The sequence below is a fragment of the Sylvia atricapilla genome, chromosome 2 (genome assembly GCF_009819655.1).
Source record: "Sylvia atricapilla isolate bSylAtr1 chromosome 2, bSylAtr1.pri, whole genome shotgun sequence".
NCBI classification, from domain to species: Eukaryota; Metazoa; Chordata; class Aves; order Passeriformes; family Sylviidae; genus Sylvia; species Sylvia atricapilla.
The window spans coordinates 67268726-67294817 of NC_089141.1; the positions used below are offsets into that span (position 1 = coordinate 67268726).

Genomic DNA, 26092 nt, shown 5'->3' on the forward strand with positions numbered 1-26092 from the left:
GAAAGCACCTCCAAGAGTATTTGACTGCTGGGAAAGGACAACACACCTCCACCAATTTTAACATCTATTCAACAATGCAGTTACACAGTACACTGCAGAAACCTGAATGACAGTCACTGCTGGTTTGTTTCCCCACAAAGCTAAAAAATCAGAGAACTCATCATTCTCCAGACTAGCATCTCCCTAGCTCTCCACAGTTTTCAAAATGATAACCACATTTGATCTGCTCACACACCACATTTAACCTAACAGGTGCATGCTGGTCTTCTTAACGAAAAAAAAGCAGAAAATTGCACTGACCAAGAAAGCTGAAAATCTCAATTTCACCCTTTAGCTGCTGACTATTGCTAAGAGAGCTCATGGTTTAATATTCAAACAAAGAAACATGGACCACCCTGAGTCTGTTCCAAGCCTCTTAACCAGCACACTCTGAAACAGCGACCTCAAACTGCAGATTGCCATTAACAAAATATTCATACAACAAAGTACCTAGAGACTAATAGCGAGCATTATGCAGCAGAGAACTAGGGAAGTCTATTACCCCAAAACACAACATATTCCATTACACTGACCAAAGAGAAAAAGTAATTCACCTTCCCTAAACTACAGCTTTTATCCCTCCAAAATAAAAACCTTAAACATCAAACCTTTTATAATGAAGACACTCAATGCAATTTGCTGCAGGCCTAATTCAAAGGCCACAGAAAGTAAATTCATAGTTCATCCAGTGTGGTCTGGATTAGATGGAGTAAAGGAGAACCACTACATCGCCCCCACCGACTCAAAAAAAAAAACCCAAAAAGTCCCAAACAAAAAGAACAACCCAAGTGCAACTCTCCTAAAAACGTCCCAGAATTTTATAACTTTTTAAAGTTATTTCCGCATAAGCCCTACAAACTGTATCTGTACATACATATACTTAACTAGTGGCTATGGAAACCATAAAGCAAATTTTGCCTCCCCCCCGCCCCCATCTGAACTCGCCAAGAGTAAAACCTGCAATGGACAAACATCTAGCGTAGAAGTTAACACCAGACTGAATGCAGAAGTTCTAGTTCATTTAACTCAAATCAAAGTCCAGCAATTTAATTCCAGCATGTTAAAATAGTGGTTCAGAATGACAAGAAAAGTGTATGTTGTCATCTGTAGATACCACACTTCCAGAAAATAAACCTTTAAAACTAAGTTCACACTTCAGTTCCACTAATATACCATCCAAAGAAGGTAGACGCATTTGCAGAAGAGCCCCACTTACTCACATGAATGTTATGCTTAGAGGCCACGCACGTATTCATAAACAGGTAAATTATTCTCTGGGGCTCCTACTCCCAAGGCCTCTACTGATGCAATTTTTATTCGGGGGAAGGGAAACCAGAAAGCGTCAAATACTCAAAATAACCAAGATTATGTTCGACGAGTCTACAGAAAATGCCACTGGTAAGATCCCAGGATCCCGCGGGACGCCCCAGCGGCACCTGAACTCTCAGGGAGAAGGTCCCAGCACAGGGTGGCGGGCCGTGCCCATTAACGCGGGCTCTCCGGGGGCTGAGCGCGGGGCACGGAGAGCTGCACACGCACACACGGCGTCTCCCGCTCTCCCTGGGCTACAAAGGGAAGAGGAACGCGGTCGCTAGGGGGGGAAGCTGCATCCTCCGGAGGGAGATGGTCCTACCTCCCGGCCGAAGACGGCGACGGGAGAGCGGGAGAACGACGTAGCCCACTCACACACGGCGGCCGGGGAAGAAGGGCGCTGAGAAGGCATCTCCCGGGATACCCTCCCGGGACTCGCCGCCACCGCGTTTCCCGCCCCTGCGGATCCCCATCTTCTTCAAGGGGAAGGTTTATTTCGAGGGGGTGAGGAAGGGTCGCGGTTACTCACATGGGCTCCAAGGTTTTGCTGAGCCAGGATTTCAGCGCCTCGAAGTTTTCTATGATCATTTTAACCACCATCCAGAGCGGCCCGGGCCCCCCGCCTCCCCGCCAGCAGCAACAGCGGCAGCAGCAGCCCCGGCGGCGGGGTCCGCGCCGCCCCTCCGGCCGGCACCCCGGCTCCCGCCGCGCCTCCCCGCACCCTCCGCCGCCTCCCGGTTCGGCAGAGGCCGCCCGGTAGGGGCCGGAGGCCCAGCAACACGGAGGGGGCGGAACCGCGGCTGCTTCCCGCGGGCTCCGCTCGCGCCGCTCCTCTGCCGGGGAGCGCGTCCCGGGCGCTGCGCGGGTTCCCCCCGCCGGAGGGCGGCGCGGCCGAGTGTGGCGGCGGCGCGGTCCGGGACGGGCGGCCCCCCCGCCGCCTGAGCCGCAGCGCCCGACGGAGCGAGCGCCCGAGCGAGCGGGTAAGATGGCGGCGCCCCGCTGTCGCGAGAGCTCAGAGTCTCGCGAGGCCCGGCGGCGCGCGGGGGCTGCCGGGAGGCGGGGCCGGGCGGGGAGGCCGCGGTGCGGGGGCGGGGGGGCGTCTGTGGGGCGGCCCGGGAGCCTTCCGAGCCTGCAGGTTCGCTGCTGCTGTGGCTGGATGGAGCAGTGCTCCAAGGACAAAAGAAATACCGCTGTGTATTCCCGACTGGTGTTTGAAATGCGCATGTACTTGTTTTGTTTCCTGGAAACGCTGATAGCCTTACCTAATATGATCACAGAATCATAGAAGGGGTGAGGTTGGAAGAGACCACATTGGGTCACCTGGCCCAGCCTCCCTGCTCTGGCAGGGTCATCCTAGAGCACACTGAGCAGGGTTGGTTACAGATTGTTCTTGAATAACTCCTTTGAGGGACACAACCTCTCTGGACAATCTGTTCTTGCGCACGGTCACCTACACAATCAAGAAGTTCTTCCTCAGATTCAGGTGGAGCTTCCTGTGCATCAGTTTCTGCCCATCACCACCCAACAGAGCCTGGCTCCATGCTTCTGGCACCCTCCCTTGAGATGATTATTGATGAGATTCCCCTCAGTTGTCTCTTCTTGAGATTGAACAGGCCCAGCTCCCTCAGCCTTTCCTTGTAAGAGAAATGCTCCAGCCCCTGAACCATCTCCATAGCATCTGGACCTGCTCCAGGAGCTCCATGCCTCTCTTTTACTGCGGAGTCCAGAACTGGACGCAGCACTTCAGATGTGGCCTCACCAGGGCTGAGCAGAGGGGCAGAATCATCTCCCACAACCTTCTGGCAGAGCTTTTCCAGGATGCCATTGGCCGTCCTGGCCACCAGGGCACACTGCTGGCTCGGGGACAACTTGCTGTCCATCAGACCCCCAGGTTTTCTCCGCAGGGCTGCCTTCCAGCGGGCCACCCGCTATCTGCGCTGGTGCTCGGGGTTATTCCTTGTAGCCAGGAAACTGGACACAGTTGCCGCCCGTCTCCGGCCTCCCACCAGCGGAGAGCAGCCCCCCAATCTCCCGGGCAATAAGGGAGTTGCTGCAATAAGGAACCACACCCTGGACAAGCAGGAAGGGAGGCACAGCCGGTACTCCTTCGGCTCCCCGCAAGCAAACTCGCATAAATATTTGCAACTGACAGAAACAGGAAAAACATTATAGATATAGATAAATAGAGATAGATAAAGATAGAGATATATAGATATGGATTTTTTTTTTTTGAAGAAGAAGAAGAGGTGGGACCAAAACAATAGCGTTTGAAAACATGGGAGATGGCAGCAAAGTCCCATCAGTTCCTGACGCGGGGGTCCCAGCTCCTCAGGGTGCATCTGGCGAGGGAGCCCAGCCCATGCCGCTGCTCGGAGATCTCCATGGACAGCGGCGGTGGGAGCACATGGGACGGCCCCCTGCACACCTGTACCCACCACCAGCGTGGCCCCTTCCCATGAAAAGTTAGGTACGCGCTGCTTTCTCTGGTGCCTGGGGTCAACTGAACATTGAAAAAAAAATGTCCCGGCTCGGAATCCCCCCAAGTCAGATGGATCTGCACTTTCGAAAGATCTGCGTCCCAGCTGAGCTCCCGAGCCAGGCGCTCTGCACAGGCAGTGCAGAAAGGCAAGAGTTCCATGGAAATCATTCACTCTGCCTGTCTCGGGCTGACTCCTGAGCTGCCTGCCTGGTGTTCTCAGAGGGAGAGAACTGCAGGTAATTCGCTGTCACCGAGACAGCTAAATGGGAGCTGGAGGAGGCTAAGGCTGCCTGCACACAATTATTTGTGACTTGATTATCATCCTTGGAAGTTTGTTGAAGACTGGAGAGTGTGTCAAGCCGACCAAATAAGCTGCCAGTTTAGTAGGTACTTTGGGGAGGACTTCCCAATTACAAGATACACTTCGGTTTCTCTGCATAGTGGAGAATGAACAGCACATCCTGTCAGTTGACAGAAAATCACCAGAGCCTGAAATTTTCTGGAGACTGTTCTATAAACATGTAAAAACTCCTCAACTCACAGTCGCCAGCTTGTAGGTTAACTCCCCGTGAACACATGAAAAAGGTCACTAACCTTGGGATTCTGATGCTTCTCTGAAGGGACAGGCGCATAGAGATTAGACATTGTGATAAGAATCTTAATTTGGTTTCAGATCTGTCCCTCAATTCTTTGCAAAAGCCAGTTTCTAGTGAAAATAATTTAGACAAGCACTGCAACTACCTTTGATCCTTGTATATACAACAGCTAGCAAAAAAACACAGCTTCTAAGACTTCCCCACATAAATTAAAGGATATAATCACAGTAGCAACTTTTCTGATATTTCATTTTCTAAACTGCTTTTGTAGCCATTTGGAAGCACAATGCTGTAAGTAAATTAGGGATCACAAAAAAGTTTTCACAAATACATTTTACATACTGGATAAGGCTTGCCTGCATGAGGTAGTTTTTTTAATGTTTCTGTGTTTATAGAACTGTGCTGTTATCACACTTCTGTGGTGATATTCAGAGTAATAGTAATAAATAAATAAATAAATAGACACTGACATTCCCAGTTCTAGAGTTTGCAGACTTGAAATCTTAAAAGCCTCATAAATATTTACATCCCACATCTTCAGAAGTGACTGCAATGTTCTGTAGCATCTTTTGGGCAATGTTCATTTCATTTCACAGCTGGAATTACAGGAGTACAAAATAAAACTGTTTATTAGGTCTGAGGAAAGAATTTATTCTGAAATATAAAGTGTCTTCTACATATAAGGTGGTTTCTATTTAAGATGCAATACCTTTAAAATCTTATTAGCAATTTTTAAAATATACACCAAAAAAAAGGAATAGTTTTTAATTAAGTTTCATTCACATGTGAAATTGCTGACTAAAAACAAAAATCATAAAGATCATGTTTCATTTAAGCAACATAAGAACCTGTACAAAGGGTCAAAGTAATAATTAACTTCTACAATGTCATAATTCTGTAAGACAAATTAGGGGGTTTTTTTCTCCTGTAGCTGCTCAATATAAGATTCAAAAATTGTTAAAGGAAAAAAAACCCCATACTCTAAATTTCATCCCTACCTGAAAAAGCCCTGAAGGGGACACAACAAAGAAAAAAGAACATTCTGAACAGCTGTCCTTAGGTTTCAACAATTTAACATTTTCATTTAAGAAATCCTTTATAGCTGATGCATGACAGTGGTATTCTGTATCATGTATATGACCTACGGGTACCAAACATTTAGTAGAATCTAAGCAACTAAATAATAATTTCAAAATGTTGGAAATTTACATATGCCTTCTGTGAATTCATACAAATGTTGCATTTTAATATCAGTAGATGGGAAATATAAACAAACTGGTATGAAAATAAAGTAATACAAATCTAGTTCTCTTACTTATTCATTCATCATAGACCAGTAACAGCCCTTTTAGCTTATGAAATCTTTGTTAAATTCTTCATAGTAGTATAGATGTTTCCGTGTATAATAAGTCCCAAAGTTCATAGGTTTCATGTGCACTTAGTTTGCAGTAATCTTATCTAACACAATGTGGTGACCTTTGATGTCTAAAAACAATGGTTTGCATTTATTCGCATTTTTATTGGATCGCCTGCTAACGTGAGAGCTGAAAGTGGCCAGTGAAGTTAAGAGAGATCGATCCTTCCTGACATCTCTTGAGATTTTATTTTTGCTGACTCCTCTCCAAAGCCATTGAACTTGTGCTCATAAGCAATCTTTGTCAATGTGTAAAGCTGCAATTTTTAAGTGTTAAAGATTTTTCTTTGAAAGCTGACATTTTCTTAACTGTTTGTGGATGTCTTTTTAACTCAGATTTGTTCCCTTCTTTTTAAATACAAAAAGCAGCTGTAGAAGAGAATAACTTTTAGGCACATCATCCATCATTTTGCCAAACCTATAATACCGTCATTAGTCCCTGTTTCTGTCATACAGAGAAAAAAAAAAAAATAAGGTTAATTCTTCTTTTTTATTTGTTTGGTTGTTTGGGTTTGGTTTGGGTTTTTGTTTTTTAATTGAGTTTAACTTTCTTTTGAAGACAAGCCAGACATTTTTTACATAATTAAAAAATTCTTCAATCTATTTTCTAATGCTTCACCATTTTATTTAGGAAAATGCAGCTGCATTTGCAATTGTATTTAAACATTCATCTCTGACTGGAGGTTTTCTTCTAGTATTAAATCTGATTCTGGTTTTGCATAGCAGGTTTAAACACCAGACTTGGGGCTCCTAGTGTCTCCCAGATAAAGCATTTCAGCATTATAGACCTCAGGTGTATCAGAGTGGATGACCTAGAGGTCAAGGGTTCCATGTACCTGCAGTTTATCACAGCTCCTAGCATCAACACACAAGCCGAAAAAGCAGGGCTGCTGAAGTTGGATGGCATCAAGGTGGATTGATGAAACTAAACCATTTTGTATGTTGTTCAGATTTTTAGTTTGTACTGTCATTGAGTTTTGGGGTTTACTATTGGTTGCAAACTAGACATGTATCTGTACATGTACTGCCTTTACTCTGTGTAAAAGGGTCAAAGGATATTCCTCCTGATGCTCCTTGTCTATAGCTAGTTTCATTTCAGGAGGCATCAATATGAGTTTTGAGAATCATATCACAGAATTGATCCAGATCTGAAAATTCCCCTTTCCATCCTTCACAAATAACAAATGCTTATCAATTCTTGAGCATCTGAAAGCTGAGGCACTTTTCCCTTTTCCTGTGAATACACCTACTGGTGCTTCCACAGGTATAACAAAACAGGTCAGGTCTTACTTAATTGTGGTCCAAAAAGATCATTGTTTATAGGAGTGTTTAGTTCTTTGCTTTTTTACTATTGACTTCTGCATAGTGAATTTAACCGAAGAGAGCCATTGCTACTTTAAAAGCAGGGCCTGCAGAAGCTCTCAGAGCAGATGGTCTTTAAAATGCAAATGCCTTCATCTAACCTCAAAACCAAAAATTTAATTATTAAATAAGCTCTGGACATTAGACAACTTCCTTGTCCATGGCTTTCTACACAACAGCCCTAAACTTTGGGATTATATCTCTCTTGCTTTCTTCTTGCTGCAGGAAGCAGATAGGTGACATAGCTGGAGAAAAAGGATCTACATGGCTGTACTGTGAAGGGGAAGATTCCAGAGGTGCCTTCCAACCTAAACCACTCTAAAATTCTATGAAAGGCTTTGTGCAGAGTGTCCCATAGCCACAAGTGTTTGAAGTATTTGTAGCTGGTGCATGTTGCATTTAGCTTGAGATTGCAAGTCATAGAACACAGCATTGCTTTTTTGAACTGACCTAACAGTTGTTCAACAGGTTTTCTTGAAAGCCAATGTTGCAACAAATTGCTACCATCAGAAGTCAAACCTACAAATTCTGTGGTTTAAATTATTGTTTAAATACAGACACTAGAAGTGGGATATTTAGTTGATATTTAGCAGAATACATCACACTTCTGAAATCACCCTATGCTAAGTGTGTATTGTATATCTCTAAATGGCCTTGTGTTTTGAAAAGTAGGAACTGTTGGTTTTGTAAGTCAAGATGCTGTTTTAGAACCTCTTTAGGTTGTAGTAATGCAGGGATTGCTTGTTGTGGACTTGCTCGTTAACCTGTACCAGCACAGATGCGGGAAGCAGGATTGCTCCAGTTTGCCAATGGCAGCAAAATTAAGCTTAACTGCTGCTTTGGCCTATGGGAAGGATGACTGAAAAAGGGGCCAGGGTGTAATTAATACCTCCTTCCTTTTCTTCCCAAGTTGCAGAGTAGCAAGGAAGAAAAGACACAGCTTATAACTCTGCCCATATGACACCAACCATCAGAACTTCTTCCAGAAATCTTCTTAATGGAGTCTCAAGCTACTGTGTCATTGTGGTTTGCACAAGCAAATGATTACAGGGCAGAGCCACACCTGAATTTACGCCTGCATGTGGGGTAAGAGACTGCCCACATTCCCCAATTCCCTTGGGCAAACTGCTGTGAAGGAGGGGTTGAGGCTAAAGGCAACTGTGATGCAGGTGATGGTGCTGCAGTCTCAGCTGTCATGTCATGAAGGATATGTGCTGTGATTGGGATTTACTGCTAGGGAAGAGAGGCTGCCTCTCTAGTAATTAACTTGGTCCATCCCAGATGTTATTTTCAGAGTTCTGTCTACAGTGTATCTTAGACACCACCTAATGTTCTGCTTCAGTTTTGAGTAACTATGCAGTATGTGGACAGTTGATTCCTGTGTATTTTCACTTAGTGCTGTCTAGTGTATTACGCTTTGCAAATCTTGTGAGGAAAAAAAAAAAAGCTATATTTTTCATTTCAGAGGTTAATAATACAAAAAAATGTGGGAGGAAGCAAGCAGGATCTTTATTTTGTCCTTCCTGCTTCCCCTCATGCCCAGCTCACCTTCCTATTAAATTCAACAAGACTAGAGGAAAAATTGTTCTGAGTTTTTGTGTAGGGTACACCATGCTGGAGAGAAGGCATTCGTGAGCCACAGTGAGAACCTCGCTGCCTCTGAGATGGCTCAGCTATCTAAGATCATAATAAATGAAAAAGTAATCTTCAGTGCCAGAATGTACTTTATCCATTTATTGTGAACCCACTAATTTATTTTAATTATAAATAAAGATATTTTCTCAGTTAAGACTGAAATAACCAGCCATTATAAAAGACTGCTGAGAAGCCAATGACTAATCCAGCGAGGATGGCTTCATCCTACAGATATGAAAGTTCTGTGTTGAATGTGGTAGAACCACTGAAAGAATTTTAAAGGATACCTTCTGTCATATTTGAGGTGGCAGTTGTATTGTTCACAGCACCTGTTCTTCTTCATAGTGAGGTATACATAATCATGTATGGTGGTGCAATAAAGTCTATGAGTTCTTCCTGTAGACATATACAAATTGGTCCTGAGAGGATGAAGCTGTCTACTTTTTATTAGTGGTACTGTTTTAATTGCTGTTTGTTTTGGGGGGTCTTCTGGGCTTACAACAACACAATTAAAAAGGATCTAATTTTAGAATTGAAAAAGGTTATTTAAACCTTCTTGTGAATGATTTATTAGATAAACTATTATTTTAATGATTTAAGATTGCCCACCATAGAGATCAGGAAGTTTGTAATGAACTGTACTTAGAAATTAACCTACGGTATTATAAATATTGAGAAAACTGCTGCTGTCCCTTGTGCAAGGCATTTTTATATTTTTTTGTCAGATCTTGGAAAAAAAACTTTCAAGAAGCTGGAAAATAGAATATTTTAAAGATAATTTTAATTTCCATTTGAAGCAACTTTTAGGTTTTCTCATTGAGGAAGCTGAAACACTGCAGTGCTACACATTTTTGTTCTTTTGTTCTTTCTGTTGTGCTCAGGCTTCAGCTCTGATGTTATCCTGGTTAGGATTTGCCCAGGTCACTGTTGCTGCAGAGCCAGGAGAGGGAGCACAGACATTGCTGCTTCTTGGTCATGCTTTTAGAGGTAACTTGGATTATTTCCAGAGGAAAATCACTAAACTGGTTTTAAGAGGAGGCCTCTTTTTCTGCTTTTTTGTTTTGTTTTGGTTTGGTTTTTTGTTTTTGTTTGGTTGGTTGTTTGGTTTTTTTGTTTTGTGTGTGTGTGTCCCAAGTTTTTGAATAACGTTTAATTAGGGAAATTAAAAAACAGACATTTTCATCCTATAAAGCAAAAAAATGTCCTGTAAAGGAAAAAACAAACAAACAAACAAAAAACACCACAACAAAAAAGACCCTGCAATTTAATGAATGGCTGGTGTAGTATTTTAACATTTTACAAATTTTTAAGGAGTTTTTTTGCATTTTCTTCTGCAGACACTGAAGAAGGTGAAGTTTACCAGAATCCAAATATAGGAGAAAAACTTGATTCACTGCAGTCTAATATAAGAAAGTGTCTTTCAATGTGTTTTTATATTTTGAGTCTAACTTCAAATCAGGTATTAAAAACATTATTTTAAAGACACAAGGGGTACATAAATTCTCTCCAACTTTTTAATACAATTGTTAGAACTTCCCATATCTCTCTTCTGTCATAATTCCCTCAGTTTCTGTTATAATTTCTCATAGCACTTAGCTATTCCTGACTTTAGAGAGAAAAAACATCTGAAAGTATCTTGTTTCACCCTGATAATAATTCCTACTACTTAATAAATTTATATAGGAGAGTTGCACTTCTTTCCTATAGCAGTCTTGGATGAAGTTTTATAAGAATTCCCTGAATAAAATAAAAATGTATAATCTGTGAGATGGCTTTGTAGTACTGAAAAAATATTCCCTCATGTCTTTGGTTTGAGATTTGTGTCCAAAGAGCGTTGACAGCATTACAAAGAGGACAGCTTACAAGTCAGGCAACACCTGAGTGAAGGCTGCCAGTTTTCCTGATGGCCAGCTCTGTCATTCAGGGCCACACGCTCTCTATCCCAAGTGCTCAAGGAGCAAGAGGCTGGCTTCTCACTCACACTGCATGAGGCAACATGTCAGGTCACTTCACGTGTGTCTCCCCATGGTTCCTTATATACTCAACAGATAAGACCATATCACTTCTTATCTGTGTTATAGAGGACTCATGGAAGTGTGGTGGGTGTAGTAATACAAATGCTAATCACCCGGCCACACTGATCACAGAATGGTGGAGTTTAAAATTTGCAGTGTAATGAGAAAAAAAATCAGTGAAGTCACTAGCCTGGACTAGAAGAGAGTAAACCTTAAGTTGCTGAGGGAGCCAGTTTACACTGCCCTGCCTTTTGAGGACTTAGGGCTTCCTGTGAGAACAGGTCAGTTTTGAAGCACCACCTTCTGCAAGCCCCAGAGCAGGCAGTGCCATGGTATTGTAAGTCAGAAAGTGGGACAGTAGACCATTTTAGCTGACCTGGGAACTCCTTTTGCCACTTAGGTGGAAGAAGAAATTGTATGTTCTCTGGAAGCAAGATCAGGCTTTGCAGGAAGATCATAGAGCTGTAGTTTTCATGTGTAGGGAGAAAACACAAAAGGCAAAGAGTTGAAACTGGTCAGTGTTGTGTCAAGACAACTTCTTTTTAAAAGTATGCTCATAGCAAGAAGAGGTTTAAGGAATATACTGAACCAATACCTGATGAAGCTTATCACCTGACAAATGGTGATGAAGAAAAGGCAGAGGCATTGAATGCTTTTTTTGATTCAGTCTTTAGTATTATTGATAATTACTGATATTACTTGGGGTGCTGAATCACTGAGTCACAGGGCTGCAGGAACTGTGGTTCTCCATTTGTGGACACCAGAATTTTAAGGGACGAGCTGTATCAACACAGTGTTCACAAGTTCATAGGGCCTGATGGGATTTGTCCCGGAGTTCTGAAGGTGCTGGTAGATGTTATGGCAGGACCTCTCTTGACCATCTACCAAAGGTCTTGGATGTCTAGGGAGGTTCCTACTGCCTGGAAATTGGCCAGTGTTATTCCCATCCACAAAACGAGCAAGACCCAGGAAATTAGAGGCATTTTATTCTACCCTTAGTTCCTGTAAAAAACACCATAGAAGATTATACTGAGTACTACTGAAAGGCATTTAAATAATAATGTAATCATCAGTCACAATCTACATGGGCTCACAAAGAGAAACTCCTCTTTAACTATAATTATATATTCTTCTATGACAAGGTCATCCACCTCATGGATGAAGAGAATGCAGTGGATGTGGAGTTCTAGATTTTAGTAAGGTTTTGGATAGTGTCCCTCACAGCATCCTTCTGGACAAGCTGTGCAGTTGTGGGATGAGCAGTACATGGTGCACTGGGTGAGGAAATGAACGACAGGGCTCAAAGCATTGTGGTGAAGGGGAGTGTAGCAATACAAAGTAAATGAAGGTTTCCCATTTTTAGCACCTTTCCTAGAGTATGTTTACATTTTCTTCTGCAGCTTCTGAGGAGGGTAAAGCTAGGTAAAGTTTATCAAAATGGATGAAGCTTATCAGAATTGGTGAATCACAGTGGATGAAGGGAAGTTACGATACAACAAGAACACAGAATTTTCTCAGAAACTAATCTGAAACCAGACTACATCCTTGAATAATCAATAAATATAAAAGGATTTTCTACGTGCTGTTTATGCAAAGTTCTGAAGGATTTTCAGGTATATTTTAATATAAAAGATGCAGCATTTTGAAATAAGAAAACTAGTTTTGTATTACGTTTTTTGTTGGTTTTATTTGGGGCTTTTTTCCCTTTAGGAAAGGAAGAAGATGACAACCACTATTTTAACAGTTCCATAAAACACTCAGACCTGGTCCACAATGTTTTTTTCCTGCATCTAACTTCTGATTCTTAGCTAAATGCTTTTTTTTCTTTTTTTTCTTACCTCTTCCCATACTGCAACATCGACTCATACCGTGTATCTGTCCTGCTGTGACAGAAAAACACCTCTTCCAAAAAATCTCCTCTTTTCCCGCTAGAGGGAGAGCTCTCCCAAAATACTCATGGGAGACTGTTCGCTGAGACTCTCCTGCTCTAAACATACCTTTTTAGGAGTGTTTTCATCTAATGGTAAGGGCTACCCTGGTATAAAATTATATGTAACGAAATAGATTTAAATGAAATTTCAGTCAGTTGTTGGAAAAAAACAAAAACAAAAACAAAAAACCAACTGGTTATTGGTATTTGCTCTTCTTCCTCATTTTGTTTTGTTATGTGGGGACATATTTGATGGGGTTTATTTTAGGAAACAAAACAAAACAAAACAAAACAAAACAAAAAAAAAAAAAAAAAAAACAAAAAAAAAAAAAAAAAAAAAACCAAAAACAAAACCAAACCAAACCAACCAAACAAAAAAACAAACAAACAAACAAAAAAACACCAATCCTATGCACATTCTGAAGAGGAGTGAAGCTGATATATAATTCTTGGAAATGTAAGAAGAATAAACAGAATTTGTACACAAGTATTTGTATCTTCATTATCAGCTATATTAATATGTCCACAAAATTTTTGGCTCAATACACCTTGACTGTATTACAAATCTGAAGCCAAACACTTGCACCAGCACTCAGTAAATATGTTGTTCAACTAAAAATAGAAATTACTGTCACCAGCAAAGGGTATCCATGTGGGAATGATATATACTATAAATATACTAAGATACATGTGGATTAGTTTAATCTAATGAAGTATATGTAAACAAACCAATGGACAGAGCTTTGAATAGAGAAAGTAGGATGAAAAGAAAAGGAAGTTCAGGGAAACTACTAAAGTCCTTATTATTATGTCTTGATTAAAAAAAGCAAGAATAAAAAAATCTTTCTTGTTTGTTGAGCAACTATTACATTAAGAACTTGTACATGACTGTTTCTACATAAGTCAATCAATTTTAGGAAGAATTTGAACTGTAATGGGGTTTCTTTTATGTTTATCTTACATCTCCAAACATCAGCCTGTGGTTTCAAGTATTTAAATGTTCCATCTAAGATACTTGAAATGGGACAGATATTCAGAGGGTGATTGCTTAGTTTTCTAAATATGAAATTTTATCTAAAACAGGCACATTTATAATTCAGGTGAGGTTCCCAAAAACCCATTCAAGATAATTGATGGCATTTTAAAATTTAGGCCATAGAGATATGAGAACATTTTATAAAGAATAATTTATTTGTTTTCTATATCCTTTTTTTGTTTCCATGTTGATCTGTAATCAGGAAATCATGGTTAGAAATCACTTTGATATTCATGGTGAGGAATACATTCAGTGCTGGTAGGTTGGGGTGCAGCTGCAGTTTGAGCTGTGAGTTGGAGCCCCAGCCAAGAGGCTGTGAACTGCTCACCCTTTGCAGAACAAAGGGCACACAGACCTGTGGCCCAGCCAGGTAACGGGGCACTCAGGTACACGGCACGACCTGAGGACTCAGCTGGAAGATCCTAGACTTTACCATGCACAGACTGTGAGGGTATGAAAGTCCAGGGAGTCCTTTGTTCAGGGTCTGTCCTCTGATGCGGCACCAGCTTGGCCTGTTATTTGGCGGTAGCATCACGATTAAATTGTTTTAGGGATCCAGCAGTCTGAGACTCTGCTATGGAAATCCGAGGGCAGAGCCCGTATGGAAACCTGCCTGACTGTGTGCGAGTGGGGTGTGTAGGGTGTCAAGACAGGCAGTGTCAGCTCACTGAAGCTGCCCACTGTGAAGGGACCTCGGTCCCTGCAGTGACAGTCTCTGGTGGCAGGAGTGTGACAGCCAGAGTGTCTCCCGAATGGTCAGACAGGGAAGTTTCCTTAATGTTGAAATAGCTTTGGCAAAACTCACACATTAAATTATACCAGAAGTTTTAAAAATATCGATAATAATGCAGTCACAGGTTACAACAGAACTTCTACAGAAATAATTCCTTTAAATTTATTTGCAATGAAACATAGACACAGACACATAGAGAGGGATATCTTTCAGCTCCAGAATCTGACTCCTGTCAGCATTAATTACAATCTTGTTGGTTTAAAAAACAGTGCTCTTCACTATTTATTCAAGAGGCTGTTGAAAGCCTGTGGATAAATACCATGTCAAATTAGGAGCAAGTAAGAGGAAGACCCAGCTCTGCTGACTGAGGAGGTCTCAGCTAAGCCATGCGAGGAAAATACCAGCTGGCTTTGAAGTCCAGCCAGATTTAAGTGGGTTAAATTAATTCATGTATGGCCCCATTAAAGTCAATTTTTATATAGAGTCAATGGGCAGTCTCAGCTAAGCACATGAAATTACTTGGAAAGAGAATCTAGTTTTTCTTTGGCAAAAGTTATAAAGTTAATAAACTGTAACTTAAGTGGAGTATAATTAATGTCCCCCCACACACAAAAAACTATTTTAAAAAGTGAAATTAAAGAAGTAACATCTTAACATTAAAAAAACCCTGCAGACACTTTCTATTGATTTTCTCAATGTTATAGGCCACAATTATTTGGGCTATATATAGCCCAATATCTATGTTGCCAAAATAATCCAATATGTATTGGATAATTGTTCTACCACAGGATAATGAACAGGAAGAAGAGACAAAGGGCTTTAATATAGTTAAACAGTAGAAAAGCTGTTGGGCAGATATACTGTCTACACTTAACCTTTTTACTCTGTAATTCTGGCATCTTCCAGCTGGTAGAGGCCATATTTCTCTGTTATTTATTGATCCCCAAATGCAAGTTTATGTTTGTGCGAATACATAGAAAGTAGCTGTGTTCATGCCTAAACATAATCCAAAACCTTAGCTACTGATACTTTAAGGCATACACAAAGCAGTAAAGTGCAAGACCATCGTGGGGGAGGAGAACCCAGTGTCGTAAGGAGAGAGTTGGATGAAGAAGGGCTATTTGGTTCATAACATTGCAAGCACTCCCATGAATATCAGTAGTACAACCTATAATAAAATTATCCATCTACATCTCCTGGTGCTCAGCATAGAGCTGTGTCTGCTACCTGCTTTACAGCTTGGCTATGTCCAGAAGCAGCAACCCTGGCATACTCTACAAGGCCAGTAGGGCTGACAGCTGGCAGGGAGGGATGGAGGGGCCGGCAGGACAGCAAAAAACAAGGGGAGAAGAGGAAAGGTGGTAATAACAACCAGGTCAGCCAGCAACCCGGGCAACTAGACATTTCCATGGGGCTGAGGCAGGTCTAGGGTCAAGGGAAGTCAGATCAGTGTGTGGGGATTGTGTCCGTGACAAGCTATCAAGGTCAGCCACTATTCAGTGATCTCTAGGCAAACCTGTAGTGGTGAGGCAAATCCAAGGTCATCGTTCTGGTATAATGGACAAGGGGATAAGAAAAGGATTCTTGCAACTATTCAAAATAATGGTATGCTGCATGGTTGTTTTTTTTGCTTTAGTCAGCATTTCATCTTGAGTACTGAAATGCTGTTGTTGCCAGCAACATGGCCAAATGCTACGTTGCTGTTTTCCTACTTGACTGTTCCTATTTTTTGAAATACCTACAAATTACAGCTGATGCTGAGAAGTCAGAATGTCAATGCTTAGGAAAAGATTGTAATAGAGAAGTTTAAAAGCTAAACAGAAAAAATAGAAATATTAGCCCCATTTTCCAAGTGAGAAGAAGCATTTGGCCAAAGTTATACAAGAAGACCTAAGCTCTGTTTCACAATTTCTGTGCAAGAGAAGTCTTCTGTCTATCATTTGGCAGATGAGTGTTCCAGGTTGCGTGTTTATACTAGCAGCTGTGTATTCCTAGCTGGAAGTGACCATGACACAGAACTGGCGCCAGTACTAGGAGATTTCTCTTCTCTGACTAAACTGAATGAACCATTTTCACCTCTGGAGTGGTGTGTGACCATGATAATGTTTATATTATCAAACCCGGGAATATTTTTGTATTTCTCAGGGAAGATGCACAGCCAACTACAAGGCACAGACAGATTGTGGCATCAATTTCTTATTGATTTGTGAGAGAAAGAAAGAGGTACTGAGACAAGACAAAAAAAAGAGACCCATAGTGCTTTCATGTCTGTTTTGTCTGGGGTTCAAGACTGCACAGCATGACCCCAGCAGGTCAGGTTAGACATAGACACAGACATTTACATGGCTGCTTAGATCTTATCCTAAGCAGAAACTCCATTTGATTTGAGGCTTTTCCTGCCACCACTTAATCCTCAAGTCTCTTGTTTTTCCCTGTGTTTAGCCCCTTCCTGCTACACACACTGATTGGTGAGTTACACAGAGAATTTATAATGTCCCATCCACAGGAGAGTTCAAAGCCAGGCTTGATGAGTCTTTGAGCAACATGATCAGTGAAAGGTGTCCCTGCCCCGCCTCCCTCTGTCCAGAGGGGGCTTGATCCAGATGGTCTTTAAAGGTGTCTTCCAACTCAAAACATTCTATGGTTGTGAAAATACTACTTTCAGTTTTGGACTCTCTGGTAAAGCAAATTGAGGTGAGTTCAGTGAAAAATCATCAGGGTGGTTGGGGCCTGTGAGAAGATGCTGTGGACAGGATCTTGTTCAGCCTGAGGAGGTCATGGATTTGGGGACACCTAATAGAAGCCTTTACCTAAGAGTGCCTGTGGGGAGGTGAGCAAGGCAATGAAGCCTTGTTCTTTCCGTGGTGAGATGAGAAGAGATGACAAAGTGAGACAGACTGGACATAAGGAACAATTTTTTTTCCACGCAAGGACAGGCAGGCAGGGAAGCAGAGTGTCCAGGGAGGTTTTGCCATCTCTGGCCTTGAAGATGGTCAAGAGTTGACTGAACACAATACTGAGCAACCTGGTCTGACTTCTGTGAGCAGGAGGTTGGACTGGAGACTTGCTGAAGTCCTTTGCAGCCTGAATTATGCTGTGTGTTTATGATCTTATTAGTCACCTTGTTCTCCCTCTATAATTAACAACATTTATTGGAAATGATAACTTAGACCTATTTATTATGAGTATTTATTTTAACTGAAAGGAATGGTGCTATGCAACTGTTTCTTCACTATGAAGACAGTTCAGACAGCTAACTCAGATCTAATTATCAAGATGTTAAGTGTCCAAAACTAGGTCAGGTAGATCCCATCTGGGTATATGTGCTCCCTGAAGGAGTTAGATTCCAGGCATGGGAGGAAAGAGGTTATTTCTGTACAGTATTAAAACAGTTAAAACACTTACTCCAAAAGCAAGTTATCTGAAATCTGGACTGCATTCTTCTAATCCTTATATTTTGGTCCAAGATCTCTTTTATAGCAAACTAATAGATGTGTAGAGCATGGAATTTTCTATCTCTCTGTTAATTCTGTCTGATTTTTTCCCTTTTTCCATCTCTGGGCCCTCTACACCTTGCAGGAGGCTGTGCTCTCTGCTCCTCTCTTCCATGGATGCCTGACTTCTTCCTGAACCAACCACAGGGCCAGCTCTGCTCCTCAGGGAATGGTATGGCTGCTGCTAAACCTAGCTTCTGTTTGCACCAGAGAAATTATAAATAGCTGATTTAGGTACTTCTGCTGGGACTTTGATTTATGGCAAAGGGACACAGTCTGATTTTTAAACTGAATTATTTAAAAATAGCTTTCTTCATGTACTTTGTCTAAAGAAATAATATTCATGGTACTGCAGCATCTTGTCCTTTTTACCAGTGTAATAGTAACTCAGCAAGAACTCTTTAATACATTTCATAGCTTTATATATAAACATAAAAAACAGTGTCATGTTTGTTTATGTTACTAATAAAGTATTGGCAACAAACAATACAGTTAAGTACATCAATAAATTATCGTAGGGATTATACCGTTGATTTTTCAAATACTGTTAAAAAAATTAAATCGTGTTGATTGTTCCCTTGAAAACTCTATTCAAGTTATTGGTATGAAAAAGGTCAGTAGTTTTCCATCCATTTCAACATATGGATCTACTTTACAGAAGAAGAATATCCCAAAGTTGAGCTTGTTAGAAGTATCCTTGCCATTCTTGCCTATTTTTTATTACTAAGAGTCTGTAATTCCATGCAGTGTCAATACCACTCTGATTTCTAGGCTTCTCAAAACCATGCCTTTAGCTTAATAATACCCATGGTTTTTCATGCCTTCTTAATGCTCTGTGCTTTATGACCTTTGATTTTTCATGTATATTCATTATACCAAGGTACTTTATGTTGCTTTTCTTCTATCACTTTGTACATTATTACCATTTTCCTTTGCGATCCAAGCAACGTCATCTTTGTTTGTAATAATTCAAAGCAAAAAAGTGATACTGCATTTGAAAATGTATATCTTCCTGACACAACTCCTCCTTCTAGGTGGCATATTTTGTCTTCAAACATTAGCACTCTGAGGCACATGTGTGACTGAACCTTGGGAATGTGTGCTTCCTTTTGAAGTCTGCTTGCATTGCTAATTCACAACAGGGTGCAAGTCAGGATTCTTGAGCACAGAATTAAGGACTAGCTACTGTTCTTTTATTTTGGCATCACACTCACAGACATATATGTTTTGTTTCCATAATTATTGCAAACTGTACATTTCACACATATTGATAGATTTATTTTGTACTATCCGATATAGAAAACTCTAACTTAACCTAATCTTTTTTATTGTTGTTACTTTACATTAATGGTGTTGCAAAGTGGAACATCTGCTGCACACAAGAATCTTTCTTTGCTAACATGCTTCAGTTATTTGCCTGAAGACCACTGTAGAAGAGTCACACTGTCTCTTTAGGAACCATAGTTATCACTCAGTAAAATTAATCACCATTATGTCACCAGAATTTTTCTTGCAAATATTGGCTCTTGACCATGAGTGGCCTAGGACAGATCTTGCTAGCCCAAGTTTACTTTTTTCATGCTGGTGCTCTTATGATTATCCATTTAGGATTAAAAGACTTCTCTTCCTCCTTTATATTTTTTTACAACTGTGGTAGGTTAAATAACTGGTTAAATAACTGAATGTATTTCCCGTAGACATTTGCAGAAAAAAAAAGGTGAAGACTTACTGGTCAGCCTTCTGCTGTCTTTATCCATGATTTTTACTGAACTCATATTTATTATGAGCAGTCTCTAGATATGGAACTCTGCAGTTTCTCTTTCCATTGAATTAAACCAGTCATTACTTTTTTTGTGACTATATGCTGAACAGTCACCTGCTTGAATGGCAGAAATTAAAATAAATGCTATTATAATGTGCTTTCAAACAAGTCTTCTATATTTTTCATTAAAGGCCTGATGGTTAAAACTGATATTCGTGTCTATTTATTAAAGAAAGTATTGCTCAAATATGCAACCAACTATGCCTATGCCTCAAAAGTTAAAAATATGCTATGGCAAAACAGAAAGTGACTATTGATTTAGACACTGTCACTTGAATGCCTGTGCTATTGCAGAGAGAAAAGATGTTTAGAAGCACAAATTTCAGATTTTTTAAAGACTTGCTAAACAGTAAGCTGGAGTAATTAGCTGGATTTTTCTCGTGTGTCCATGAAGAATTAAAAAACCTCCATACTAGATCCTTGCTTATTTCATTTTTTAGAAAAAATGCTAGTGACTCTGTTTGCCACTTAATGTTCCATTTTGTGTTTTGATGAGTCTAAATTTTTTTAAAAATTATGGATACATGAGAATATGTAACCATTTTATCCCCTATTTGTAATGCTTTTGTACTTTGCTAGGTGTTACTCTTTTTGTAATTATGTTACTGCTGTCAGTAACAGTAATATGCATTTTGAGTATTACATAATATTTCAAATGGAAAATGGAATCTCAAAATTCATGTACAGTGCTTTGCACAGCCTACACATAAAAATGAAAAAAAAGAGAATCAAGATTTCTGTAGTTCTTATTACATGAAACATATTCATTAGTCTGATTGACCACAGTATAACCTATAAGGAAGTTTCCAATACAATAAATATAAGTTATATAGCATATATAAGTTAGGTATTTATATGCATTTGGAATAATAATCTCTGGTTCAGTTCTGCTTATTTCACTAGCATAATGAAAAGATTAATTTTACCCTTCATGTTATCTCAGGGCAAAGAAGGGAAGGGAAGGGAAGGGAAGGGAAGGGAAGGGAAGGGAAGGGAAGGGAAGGGAAGGGAAGGGAAGGGAAAGGGAAGGGAAGGGAAGGGAGAGGGAAGGGAAGGGAAGGGAAGGGAAGGGAAGGGAAAGGGAAGGGAAGGGAAGGGAAGGGGAAGGGAAGGGAAAGGGAAGTAGGAGAACAGAACAGAACAGAACAGAACAGAACAGAACAGAAAAGAAAAGAAAAGAAAAGAAAAGAAAAGAAAAGAAAAGAAAAGAAAAGAAAAGAAAAGAAAAGAAAAGAAAAGAAAAGAAAAGAAAAGAAAAGAAAAGAAAAGAAAAGAAGACCAAAAGATACTCTGAAGAAGAGAGAAAAATATAGTAAATATTTTCCAGCTCCTTTTCTGTGTTTATACAGCTGATGTATTGAGGCAACTCAACTGGAGATGTAAGCACAATAGGCAGCTGCTGTAATAATTGTACCAGATGCTTAAAAGCTTCTTCTCAAAGTTTTGTAATTTTTTTCTTTTCTCTGAGAGATCCTAGGGCTTTCTCAGTAGGAAGCAGTGCCTTTTTACTTACTTGTGGAGGAAATTGATGCATTTATCTTAGCTTTTTTTACTATTTAGCTGCTCTCTTTTACAGTAGAATCCAAAAACAGAGTTTCAACATTTTATGTCTAGATAATTCTCTTCTTAAATCATACCAGAAGTAGACATTTTAGACAAAATAGATTTTTTAATAACAAACCAGGAAGAATAGTAGCTCCTTTTATGAATCTCTGTAGTTTTTATTCAAATAGAAGAAATCTCCATAATTAAATTTTGATTTAAAATTATTGAATTCAGTTTGAATCAACTTTCAGATTGTAGTTGTCAGCTATCACATAATTAGTCACGTCCTCATTGCCACTTTATGGGCGTGGCAGACTAATGTGAGGTGGACCACTTCTCTTTCTGAGGCTTTCTAAATATTAAACAGAAGGGATCTCAAAGTAATCTGATGTCTGAAAGAATATTATTTTCTTAAAACATTTGATTAGACTCTGATACAACTCTTTAATGCCCATTGGATAACAGAATTTTCCTGTCTCTAGGTTTCCTTTCATACAATCCTGATGGCAGTTCCTTTCTGATTAGTCCTTCTGTCTTTCCATGGCACAGCCCCCACCAGTACATCTCATGCCACCCATTCCTGTTGAGCAGTGCCTGGAGATATTTGAGGAACTAAGGACATATTTCTGCTTAACAGTGAAACAGAGCAATTCATGAAGGTAACTTTGTAAGAGTTGTCTTTGAAAAGTTCATGATATTTGCCTTTCGAACCAAATAGCTTTTCTTTTTTTCTTTTTAGAAAGCTTAGACAAGCATGAAGAGATGCAAATCCTTGTCTAATCTTTCTTCCTTTTTAAATAGCTTTGGTCTTACCATGAACATCTTTAATTTTTTACTTTTAAACCAGTATCACAATCTGGTTTTCCTTTTCTTTATTGATTTACTATTTTGTGAAATGTCCAAGTTTCAACAACTGTGTGACAGAGACCAGAAAAAATCACAAACCCATGGAAAATAATGTGGGGACTGACTCCCAAGAACTACATATACCAGTGGTTTTTACCATTGTTATTTGTATTCAGCAGAGGTAATCACACTGATGCCAGTGGACTACTCAGACTAAGCTATTTTTTAATACAAGCAAGAGGATTATAGACTGCATGCCTAAAAAATACAGTGCAAGGAACAAGAATAAATCCACAAAGGAGTACACAATCAAATTCTAACTTTCAGAGGTTAATGTGTTAGCACTGAGAAAGTGAGGTGCTGAAAAGTTGGAAAGAACAGTCTAGTCTTCTGGAAAAACATTGTGGGAAGGAAATAGTGGGAAGGTCAGTTATCACTGATAGCATAAATGAGCAAAGTGGATTAGGCTAGTCTTAGCAAATAGGAACAGTGAAATAGTGAAAAAACCGACCAAATGAGAGGCTCTGTTTTTAGAAATCCTGAGCACCTAAGAGTGCTTACTAGCCATGACTGAGCTAGCAATTTTAAAATACTGGAGAGAATCCTCAGGCATTTTAATCTAATGCTTTGTGTCATTAAACTGCAAGTATGATCCCTAGGAGAAGTCTTGGCTTTGCCCAGCATTATAACAGTTCCTAGGCATGGTTTGGATAACAGCATGGGTAAGGAACCTTTCCTAACAGGCAGTTTAGGTCAGGCCACCCTGTTCAGGACAGCCTAGTCACATAGCTATGGGGGTGAGGGCTGCTGCATGCCAATTGCCTTTAGTGCCAGCAAACAGTCCTTGGTACATTTGATGTCTTAATATAGCCCAGCTAGCTGATGTGGAAATTTCCAGGTGCCAAATAATTTAGAAAGTTCGATTGTTTAAGTTGAATGTATGGATTTAGGGCCTAATTATAGACCTATTTTAAAAAATACATTGGCCTCAATAACTGAAGGAGTACAGGGCATAGAGTTCTTCCTTAATGTGGGAGGAACTTGATGGCTAGGAGACATGCCAGATGCCACTTGCCAGCTGGATCACTCCTTCTAAGCCCTGTATTGGCTTTCCCTTCCTCTGGCTGCTCAGTAAATGCCCAGAAATGCTCCTTCCTTTGCCCATTTGTTATAATTTTGGCATACAAAAAGGCTTAGGTTATTGTCAGCAAATAAATGTGAATAAAACAGCAATACTAATGAATTGACTTGGTTTGCTTGTATTCCTTTACCTTCTTTGCTACAGCAATGCATCTTCCAACAAGTTGTGTCTAAAAACTAATTGATTAACATCTTTCAGGCTGGAAAGATGTGAAATATATCCTCATGTTATATGTTCAAAGTTGGAAAAAAAAAGATACTGAACAGACACTTCACTCTTTGAAGTGTATAGCTTCTTCTGGCTTCAATGAACCATGAAAATATCAAAGGGATAACTTACAACTCAGTATTTTGATGTTCATCAGTCCTCAGATTGCTTTATTAAAAAAAACAGTGGCATCAGTATTGTACAGCAATGCATTACATGCTTCAACTTTCTTTTTTCTCTTGGTATGACTGTCTCAAATAATTAGTTCAGTTAAAGAACACAGAATCTTCAGGGGTCCTTATGAGGTGATGATCCTTTAAAAACCCAAAGTGGAAAAATTTTCAGGGAAAGTGAAAAAATCCGCCTATTTGATATGAAAATGACACTCGAGTGTATCCTTCCTTTGAGCCTGTTTATTCTTTCAAGCTATTCTTGAAGAAGAAATGGAAAATTTAAGGAAAATTATGTTCTATATATTTACAAAAAATGAAATACACTCAAATATAAATTGACTCAAATATCAATTGGTACTTAATTTTATAATAAATTGAATTGTCTTTCTTACTCAAATGTTCCATCTGTAAAAATAAAACAAACAAAAAAATGCCTGTAAGAATGATTTATATGAGAAAGTATTTCACAATTAATTTTTGGTACTGAAATTATCTGAAGAATAATTATAAGCATTCCATCTTTGCTCCCAGGCCTTAATTTACTCTGTGTCCAAATAATTCTCAGTTAATGCTTGTTGTAATTTCAATTGCTTTAATTTACTAATATTTATGTTTATACGCTGGTGGCTAATACAATTTGTCAGCTTACAATAATAAATTTCTTCTTGTTGCTGTTGTTGATCTCAAATTCTTTTGTTCAAATCAAATAACACTTCCCCCCCCACCAAAACCTATGTATCTAATTTCAGAACCGAATTATTATCATATAAAAAAGATGGTGGAACTCTCCTGTAGTTGTGATATTCTGAGAATTTTATCTTCTTATTAAATAATTTTTCAGTAGTCATTTTTAAAGAAGCCACTGTATATCCTGGAGTACTTCTAAACCAACATACTGCAGAGATTCCTTCTTTATGTATATAACATATTTTTCAGCTTCCAGCACCTAATTTTATCATTCAAGTATTTTGAGATTCTTAATTTTTCATCAAAACTCAAGGCTATTTTACAGAATGTCACAATATGCCTTCACCCTGCCATCAATTTTATGAAATCAATATATTTAACAGTATTTTTCATGTTTTCCTTGAGTAGCTGACAAAAAAAAAAAAAAATATTGATCCCCTAATAGTAGCTTTATTTTAAATTTCCTATTGATGTTGCTTCTCGTTTCCTTTGATTTCAGGATTGTCTAATGAAGATGACATAAATTACAGAGATGCCAAGATAGTCTTTCAAATTAATTTAACCATTCTTTCTCCAAAGTTATGTTTAAGTGTTCATCTGTTCCAGTGAGATATCGTCCGACTACTAAATCTAGCTTGTTAAGCCTTTTTGTTATCTTTTGCATTTTATAATTAATCAAGAGATTTAACAGTATGTCCTTTTGCTGTTCCCAAGAAGTCGGATTTCCTCTTGTTAATTTAAAATAAAATTTCTGTCATGTTAGTCTCCAGAAAAAGCTGTTTGCTTATAAGATAATTAAGAGGCTTGCTCAAGCATTCTCTCAATTTTTCTGTAACTGTGTTTTTTGAAATAAAAATATATCCATTTTCATTCTCCATCAGATCTTGGCCTTTTCAGTGATTGTATCTTCCATATTTCCCTCTGTTTCAATCCATCTTCTTCAGAGCTATCCAGAGCTTCAGAGAATCCATCTGCTTCAGTACCCAGTGCTACTACCATCAGCCCTTCACTGGTTTGGAGGCCTGAAGAAGAGAAGGAAGCAGTCTACATAACTAGGGTGAAGTGCTGTTGAGGTTTGAAAACAAACCAAGTGAGAGGCTCTAAGTCAGAAAATGCAATTTAATGAGAAGAAAAGGGAAAATAAAATAAAATAAATGCAACAATACAAAAAGAAAAAACCACCGACAGAGTCAGAATACAACCTGATCAGGGTGATGGAAGCAGTCAAGATGAGGTGGTCTTCCTGAAGCAGTGGTCCCATAGAAAGGTCTGGTAGCTCCAGTCCTCTGGGAATCCAGTGGGTAAGAACTGCTTCTACTGTCCTACATCCCAGCTTATATCCAGGTGAGAATGCTTGGCTCCTCCCCATGGGTGGAGCATCTCACAATGGGATGATGAGTCATACAGGACGTCCTTGATGGCCCATTAAAGAGAGATAGCTCCTGGAGGGTGTTATCTCTGAGTCATGCACAAGGCATTGATGGGCCATTAACTGAAGATGGTGATAGAATATATCCTAAACTACAACCCAGGACAAGCGCATGGAGAGAAATCAACTGCTGATTATATTTAAAAAAAAAAAAAAACACAAACAAAAAAAAACAACAAAAAAAAAACACACACAAAA

The 26092-nt window shown here is 39.6% G+C and overlaps 1 protein-coding gene and 1 long non-coding RNA gene across 4 annotated transcripts in view; one reads left to right on the forward strand and one right to left on the reverse strand.

Annotated features, from left to right (window-relative positions):
- The window catches only part of RBM26 (RNA binding motif protein 26), a 52247-nt gene extending 49905 nt beyond the window's left edge, over positions 1-2342 (reverse strand). For 2 of the 3 annotated variants that reach the window (XM_066313429.1, XM_066313428.1), the window contains exon 1: positions 1880-2342. In XM_066313429.1, the coding sequence (XP_066169526.1) occupies positions 1880-1950 (71 nt within the window). In that variant the 5' untranslated portion in view covers positions 1951-2342. The remainder of the gene's footprint in view (positions 1-1879) is intronic. The other variant, XM_066313430.1, reaches the window with a different exon arrangement.
- On the forward strand, positions 2200-25043 carry LOC136357830 (uncharacterized). The gene is made up of 4 exons (XR_010742960.1): positions 2200-2330; positions 8118-8287; positions 21894-22070; positions 24965-25043. It is a non-coding gene; the product is annotated as an uncharacterized lncRNA (long non-coding RNA).
- Positions 25044-26092: the final 1049 nt, after the last annotated feature.